Here is an 8,782-nt window from a genome sequence, read left to right on the forward strand (position 1 = left end):
CGATGCAATGCGTAAAAAGACAGTATATGTCATTATAATCCGTAATTTTGTCCCCACTGGATGCAACAAATGCTTCGTTTGTAATGGGTTTTAATGTTTATGTCTCGTCGCTCCGGCCGGACACGGCATCAACAGTATGTGAGGGGCGTAACATTTCCGTCTCACGCTTGAGGTATTCGGCCAATCATAATGCACTGGATAGCTGGCCAATCAGAGTACACCTCGCTTTTTCAGACCGATGAGCTTTGTAAAAATCGACGCGTTTCAGAAAGGCGGGGCATAGAGGAGAAACAATAATATACAGTATGTGGAAAATAATGTGTTTTTTGAACCTTAAACCGCATAAACACATTTCATTACACCAAATACACCAAATAATGTTCTTTTTAGCAACATCATGACCCCTTTAACAATGTAGTGGATGTCTGTCGAGTGGTCACATCTCATACCACACATCTTTGCTTGATCATTTTAAGCATTGCTTATTACAGTTTGGCACTTAGAGGATGTCTGTATTTTCTCCTCTCTGTCATGAAGAATTATGTTCCTGCAGTGCAGAAGCACAAAGCAAATGATCAGGACACAAAACACTGTAAAAGGTCAGTTTATTCCAGTATTTTGAAATGTTTTTGCTGGTTTCCTTTTTAAGGAAACATTCTAATGTGTTGAAACATAGACTATGTACATGAATAATGGTATGATCCAGACATGCATTCCAGTTGTCATACAAAAACATTTATACATACAGTACGCACTGCGTAGGAGGCATCCCGTCTATTACTTTTTAATCAACACATCTTTTTACAAACTGAAGTTTCTCATCAACATGAATAAGAATCAGAGCTGACGAGTGATTATTTCAAAGCTTTGCCAAAATTGCGTTTGATGGGGAAAGAAAAAAAACCATGAGAATGGCTTTCATTAAAATAGCATACTCCTCTCAATGAACAGTGTGAATGTGCATACTCGGTATGAGCTGTCTGCTTGTTTCCTACTTTGCAATAAGTGTCATGAAACCCGTTTCAGCATTTCATTGGTCAATTTGAGTCGTATGACAATGATTATCTCTGCTACAGTTCAATCATTATTGTTGCATACTGAGTACTATAGCGTATTATTAAAACAGTAGCATGCAGTATGCGGTCTATATCATGTAGCAGGCGACCTACTTCAGGAGTTCTGCAAGTGAAAACAGTGGTAGTGCATGAGTGACAGATGGCTAATTTGGAAATGGTGTCATAAATATTGAAGCTAAACAGATAGAAACAGCTAGAGGGTGTGACTGAATGAAACCAAAACAGAATCATTTTGTTAACAGGACCTGTAACCTGTAGAAAACTTTTTTCATTCTTGGCTGAGATTGTGTCAAGGAGGCAATAAGCCTGTCACCAATCCATCTATCACAAAGCTCTGGCACTGAACCAGATGTAGCCTATCTGCTATGCTGTGTGGAGCATGAGACGTTACTCATTGTAAATCTGGGTCCTAAAACTCCTTTTCAAAGAAACGTTGTCAACAGCTGTCAAAGGCATAAATCAATTAACGACATTTTCTCTTGAAAACACCATGAGGCAGTCTAACTTTCAAGTATTGGAAGTCGTTACTTTTTTTTTACAGTTTTTCACAGGAATACATGGTGAACAGTCACGAATAGTAAGTGTTCGACCTACAATACTTACATGCACACCATAAAGTGGCTTAGGACATAACAGCATTCCTGTTTACATGCACCTTCCACTTGTGCGGAGCAGAGCAAGCATTTTCAACTCATTCCTATGGAAGTAAAGCTTCACATTCACCCGGTAAATTGTGGGATTGACAGAAAGTGTTCAGAGAGCATCAAAAAGGTTTTCTGTGCAAATATCAAGCGGCGATTAAATTGTCCATGCACTGAAATGTATCAACTTACAACATTCATTACTGTTTTATGGTGTTTGTCTACTAAAAGTTTTTGTCTGAAAGACGTTTCATCAGCTGAACAGTCAGTATGTTGTTAAATGTGCATCAAAGACTGACACAGAAGAGAAGAATTGTTGAATAAAGTCGTTATTTTTGTGTTCTTTGTGCGCCAAAAGTATTCTCGTAGCTTATAAGCTACGTATACGGTTAAAATTACGGTTGAACCACTGATGCCACATTTTAACAATGTCCTGACTACCTTTCTGGGTCTTGAACGTAGTTCCTGTCTATGCAGGGACAGAAAGATCTCGGATTTCATCAAAAATATCTTAATTTGTGTTCTGAAGATGAACAGAGGTCTTATGGGTTTGGAACGACATGAGGGTGAGTAATTCATGACAGAATTTTCATTTTTGGGTGAATTATTCCTTCAGCGCAACCCATTGAATGCACGGAAGTTCTATCCCTCACAACCTTGTTTTCATTCCTGTTAAAGATTAAATATGGATCTATCCTGACTAAAGTCTAATACAGAAAAGTAAATGTGTGGAGAAAGCAGTTGCTGATGCAGCACATGTACAGTCTATCTATGCACTAAACAGGACATGTAAATGTGAACACTGATTTCGCTTTTGTTCTTCTAAAAATAGCTTCCTCAAAATAACCGGCTTTCTGGTGTGCATGTAAACGTAGTGTCATACAGAAATTGGCTGCAAGCAAATTCCAAGGCTACAACCCGTTAAGATGGCTGCCCCAATTTCCATGTTTGGAAATTATTTTAAAACACAAGAATTTCTGAACAGTATTGCTGATTTTTGGACAATACAGCTAATGTATTTCAGAGGTTGATAAAGAAGTAAATAGAACTCAAAAAAATAAATAAAACATACAAAAGTACACCCTAATAAAACAAATTAAAACTATTTGTACATATTTAAAAATTTCTATAAACCTTCTCAGTTTACTGTGGTGAATGAACTGCTTTCACATCAATCCTTTACTTAACATAATTCAATTTTACAAATATCAAAGACTCTTCTGATTTGTTTTTCCAAGAAAGAGTCTTTAGCTGATTATGAATTCATCAAACAATCAAATGCCCATCTTTACTTAATGGACAGTTCTTACTCTGTAATTATAATTAGGTTTTGCAAATGTTTTTAATTGACCTATTTTTAGTGCTGAAACTTTACGTTTATGCCCAGACCTGCATAACAAACAAAATTTTAGCACAATGCAATTACGTACACTGGCACGTGTGAAACTTTATGATGTTGTGATTTCCTGGCACACGCAGGCTGTGAGAACTAAAGCACTAAAATACAAGCTGTGAGAAAAGCAGTCAAGAAAAACAAACATTTGGAAACACCGGCATGTATGTAAAAGAACACAAAAAAGCCTTTGTCTTGTGCGGGTACGTGAGCAGTGTCTTCACTGTTAAAACCGTCCAGGCATGCAGAAAGATATGATTACATTCTAATGCACTGCCAGTGACTCACCTGACAACAATACATCAACATTTATGGCAACACCTTTGTCTGTCCTTTCCAGATGTCCTCGGTGCTGGTCTGGTTGTTATTACATGCACATCAATACTGTCTCTGCCCCACTTATTTATTCAAAGAGACAGGAAACAACAGTCAGAATGTAACAAGATGTTAGACAGCTCTTTGTGACTTCATACAGGAGAGGGCTGGAGTGACATTGATTGATATAACATCTACCCTCTGGTCCAGAATCAGCCAGATAGCTGCGGGCTTTTCTCCTGTCCTCGCCCGTTGGGGGCTCACTGGTCCAAGAGAAGAGTGAACATGAGACAGATGAGAAGGAGATACAAATGATAGGAGACGGAGGTGTCCAGCATTGAGAGGGGAGAGTCGGCATTACCAGTTGTGGAATAGAAACAGGTATTTCCCCTCAGAATGAAATGTGTGGCTTTAAGTATGACAGTTTCCCTCATATAGGGCACAATATTGGAGCTTTAAAATGTCTAGACCCCTCCATAGAGGCTTATAAGAGGTAGGGGAACCCGGCCTGTTCACCACAGTTGTAAAGGTTGAAGGGTCGTGACCTCCCCATAGTAGGTCAAAGATCAGCATTGAGAGTGAGGAGTGAGGATGAGGTGGTAAGGCAGGGTAAAGGGATGCTAGTGGACGTCCCATGACCCAGCGATGCTACATGGTAGAAAGTTGGTTGGGTTTTGATGATGGAAGTTCCAGCAGTGCCTGTACAGTGACACCAACCTTTACCAGACCTCGCTCCTCCAGGATGTGATGCGGCAAACACAACTTGTCCTGTTCATAAACATAAGTAAATGTAAGCATAAATATAGATCAATGGCAGATATTATAAATATATAATACCCCATTAAAAAAGATAATGGTAAAACAAACATAAATTTGCCATTCGAGCATTATAATACACTACTGTTTAAACGCTTGGGGTTGGTAATATTCATTAATATTTTTGAAAGAAGTCTCTTATGCTCAACAAGGCTGTATTTATTTTATCAAAACTACAGGAAAAACAGTAATATTAGCAGCCATTACTCCACCACTGATGTCACATGAACTATTTGAACGATGTCCTTACTACCTTTCTGGGTCATAAAAGTTTTCAGTTGCATTGCTGTCTATGCAGGGTCAGAGAGCTCGGATTTCATCAAAAATATGTTAATTTGAGTTCCGAAGATGAATGAAGGTCTTACGGGTTTGGAATGACATGAGGGTGAGTAATTAATGACATAATTTTAATTTTTGGGTGAACTACCCCTTTAAGAAAAAGCTAGATGATGTTATTGAAAAATATGAATCTGATACTGATTTATCGTCATGCATTTGTACAAGGAAGAAACACTTGATCCTACCTGTGGCACTCCAAGCTTTTTACATGCATCCAAGAAATTCTCAACATTCCGCCGACACTTGGCCATACTCAGCTTTGGCTGTTAGAGGGATTGTGGACATAAAATGTAACACCAAACAGAACCACAAAACAACATTCAATTTATGTGCTAGTTTTGAATGCTGAATATTTACTAATGAATGTCAATTAAAGTGCAGAAAATATGATTTCATTTAAAAGGATATCCAAAGACGTCTGTATGAAACATTAAATGAAACTTACCACAGCAGGGGATGGTACATGAATGCTAGCTACAGAACGAGGACGAATGTGATTAGCTAGATGGCATAAAACAACACCATCCATCAAAGCAGCACCCACATCATCTGGCAACAACACCTTTAGCCTAGACTCGAGGTTCTGCGAACACACACAAACACTCTGTTTACTTCATTTGATACCAAATAAAAGACAGTTATGTCACATGAACCAAGAATCATCCATTTGTAAAATGTCAAAAGAGACAATCACCCGGCTATCACACGGGTGGCCCTTCAGCACCAAGGACAGCACAGAGCTGAGGTGGAGGTTATGAATTTGGACATGATTGGAAATCATTAGCAATGACAAGCAAGCACTCTACAGCTTCAGCATCAATGAATCTCGCACTCACTTCTTACATGGAAAGCTAGTCTAGACGCCCTATAGATGCAGGCTTTTTTTACTTTTGAGCTGCCTAATGCCTACATAGGGAGCTAACGTCGAAGGCAGCATCCTAACTGAAGTGGAACCCTATAAGTGACATGTGACATGTGGCCAAGTATGGTGACCCATACTCGGAATTAGTGCTCTGCATTTATCCCATCCAAAGTGCACACACACAGCAGTGAACACACACACACCGTGAACACACACCCGGAGCAGTGGGCAGCCATTTTTGCTGCGGCGCCCGGGGAGCAGTTGGGAGTTCGGTGCCTTGCTCAAGGGCACCTCAGTCGTGGTATTGAAGGTGGGAGAGAGCGCTGTACATTCACTCCCCCCACCTACAATCCCTACGAGTCTGACTCTCTAACCATTAGGCCACGACTTCCCCTGTAAGTAACCGACCTGAAAGCTCTACATAGGCAGCAACTCAAATGGTGTGTCATACAAGTAGCATTCCTCATGCAACACGCACGTGTTAAGTGGTTTCAATCTACATATAGTGACTTCAACACCTAATCTTCATTCCTTTCCTCCTGCCCTGTCTAATAACACTGTACTAATTATTGTCTGAAATATATGTTCCCTTTCTGACACCATGACTCAACAAGTAGAAATAACACTGTTGGTAAAAGCTCCCAGTGACAAGAAGAAACATAGAGCTACTAATATAGAAAACTGTTGAAAGAAAGCAAGAACGCACTGTTATGACATGTGGACTCTGACAACATTAACAATAAATTTAAAAAGAACTTTTACCACTATAAACCTCTGGGATAAAATGATCAGGGTCTGACATACCGAGAAACAGAACTTGTTTATCTATGTGTTTAATTAGCTTTACTCGGCTTACCCTAGAGATATGAATCAATCACTTTTCCTTATACTTTGTCAAACGTGCCAGATGGGTTACAGTGGAATTCTGACCTGCCGCAAGAGTCTGATCTGCTCCATCTCCTCCCTGAGGTGCTCCATCTTTCTCCTCATGGTGAAGCTTGGGTCTGTGGAGCTAACGTCTTGACGATTTCCACGGGAGAAGGCTGAGTAGTAGATACACAGTCAACATTATTATCATGTTCCTCTTCATTGCAAGCTTCCACTTATAAACTAACCTGCCTGATGTTGGAGTCTGGTAAATCGTTAAAATATTTACACTGTTTAAATGTGGTCACTAAGGGCGAGATTTACTAAGGCCTGAGACACTGCACGATTTTAGCAATCCTATAAGATCATTGCATGTCACACTGTGCGACATGGATCTAATAAACTTGGCTACGACGTGTGTAGACTGTATGATGATGACACCTATTGACCTATTGACGTCATCAGCATGGGCTAGTGGTAAAAAAAAGAGCATGATAAACAGTTAAGCAGTTTTAGGTTTTATGTGTGCTGAAAAAAAGTGGAAGCGGCGAAAGAGGAAGGGATAAGTGTCAGTTCTGTGTTCCTGTGTCTTGTGTTTTCCTCCCCCACGTGTTCCTTGTTCACCATGCGTCCTAGTTTCTCCCATGTTGATTGTGTTGTTTGATTTCTGGTGTTCCCTCATTTGTTTCCATGGTTTTTGATTAATTACTCCACCTGTTTCAGTTCTCCCTGATTACGTTCCATGTGTATTTAAGCCCTGAGTTTCCTGAGTCCTGTGTGCTTGTCTTGAACGTCAATCTCCATGTGCTATGTGCATATTCCCGTGTTATGGATGTAAATAAAGACTGATTGCTTTGGATCTCCTTAGTCTCCGCACTCCTCGCAGTAGGCACACCGTGACAGAAGACAGCACCTGTAACAGTAAGCGGCGCCCCTTCTCCCCATGTTTTTTCGTTTTTCAAGAGTGTTTTGTGTTCCGTCCCCAAACTCGGTTCTCCGCCCTAGCCCGCAGAGATCTCCCGTTCGTGGAGTACGCTCGGGAATTCGGCGGGCTGGCCGTGATGACGGCGTTGGATGAAGCAATGCTGAATTCGCTGTTCAGGATTGGGGCCAACTACCATTGCAACGTGGACCTCCCAGACACCACTGGACTGTGCTGGAGGGAAGGTATCCTCCGGTGTCTGGAGAGTGTCCGGCCCCGATTCAGAACCAGCCCGCCGGCCCCCCGTTTTTGTTTTTATTTTTTTGAAAATCTTTTTTCGTTTTCCCTCTGCGGCTATGGAAACCGCCGCACGTTTTGTAGCCCTAGCCCTTGCCGTGTGTATGGCGTTGGATAACGTGACGCTGAATTCGCTGTTCTGGATCGGGGCCAACTACCATCGCCCCGTGAACCTCCCAGACACCATTGGGCTGAGCTGGAGGGAAGGTATCCTCCGGTGTCTGGAGAGTGTCCGGCCCCGATTCAGAACCAGCCCACCGCCAAGTCCGCCGGCCGTTCCATTGTCAAGCCCGCCGGCCACTCAGCTGTCAAGCACGCAAGCCGTTCTATTGTCAAGCCCACTGGCCGATTCTCTCCCAAGCCCTCAGCTGACAGCAGTCCGATCCTTAACCCTAAATCAAAGAAGGAATATGAGGAGGAAAAGGCTGTCGGCTCCAGCCCCTGAGTCCGCTCCAGCGTCGGCTCCAGTTCCCATGTCATGCCCAGAGAGGGCCGCTGTTCCCACGTTTTGGCCCAGGGTTGGCCACAGTTCCGGGGTTAAGCCCAGGGAGGGCTGCTGTTCCCACATCCGGCCCACGGAGGGCCTCAGACGCCGATATTCTCCCCAAGGATTTTCTGTTGGTATCCAATATTTTTACCTTTTATAGAGGGCATTTTCCCACTAATCTCATTAATACTTTCATTTCAAATTCTTACATTTGATCTATAAATTCAATTATAATAATGTGATTATCTATACGTTATCAAATGAAATAATTTACACTGAAATACAACTGCATTAAATAATAGGCTATTATGAGATTCTTTTAAATGTTTTTGAATATACACACAAGAAATTATACTTTTCAACAAAATTAAAACGCCAGCGCAGTAGTGTTTTATGAGTGAGTCATTCAAACGTTCAGTCGTTCATTCAAACGATTCGTTCAAACGGCAGATTCATCAGATGTTTATGCATGGGCTAATGAAACTTGGATTCAACCGATTCGTTCAAAACACGGAATCAATCAGTAATGAATCGGCTGGTTGCTGTGAGATGTGCTGTTTCCGCCTAAACTTTAAGTGACCTAACATTATTGTATTTGCTTATTGAACTGTTTATAGAACTATTAAACAGTCGTAATGGTGAAAACATTGTTTGATGTTGCTTAACTAACTGCATTTTAAATATAAAAACTTTCCATTTTGAATTTTTACTTCACGATGCTGAGTTTCGTAGTGTTGCGCGTTTTGATTTCTCCTGGAGAGGCTGCG

General features: G+C 41.2%; 1 protein-coding gene across 2 annotated transcripts in view; it reads right to left on the reverse strand.

Moving 5' to 3' along the window:
• Positions 1–3,254: 3,254 nt before the first annotated feature.
• Positions 3,255–8,782, reverse strand: part of lrch2 (leucine-rich repeats and calponin homology (CH) domain containing 2) — a 65,775-nt gene continuing 60,247 nt past the window's right edge. For both annotated transcript variants that reach the window (XM_016560550.1, XM_016560549.1), the window contains 4 exons: positions 6,373–6,485; positions 5,026–5,163; positions 4,766–4,843; positions 3,255–4,193 (listed from right to left, as the gene is read on the reverse strand). In XM_016560550.1, coding sequence (XP_016416036.1) covers positions 4,074–4,193; positions 4,766–4,843; positions 5,026–5,163; positions 6,373–6,485 — 449 coding nt within the window. In that variant the 3' untranslated portion in view covers positions 3,255–4,073. The remainder of the gene's footprint in view (positions 4,194–4,765; positions 4,844–5,025; positions 5,164–6,372; positions 6,486–8,782) is intronic.

Source organism: Sinocyclocheilus rhinocerous, unplaced genomic scaffold, assembly GCF_001515625.1.
Source record: "Sinocyclocheilus rhinocerous isolate Xijiao unplaced genomic scaffold, SAMN03320098_v1.1 scaffold77, whole genome shotgun sequence".
In the NCBI taxonomy this organism is placed as follows: Eukaryota; Metazoa; Chordata; class Actinopteri; order Cypriniformes; family Cyprinidae; genus Sinocyclocheilus; species Sinocyclocheilus rhinocerous.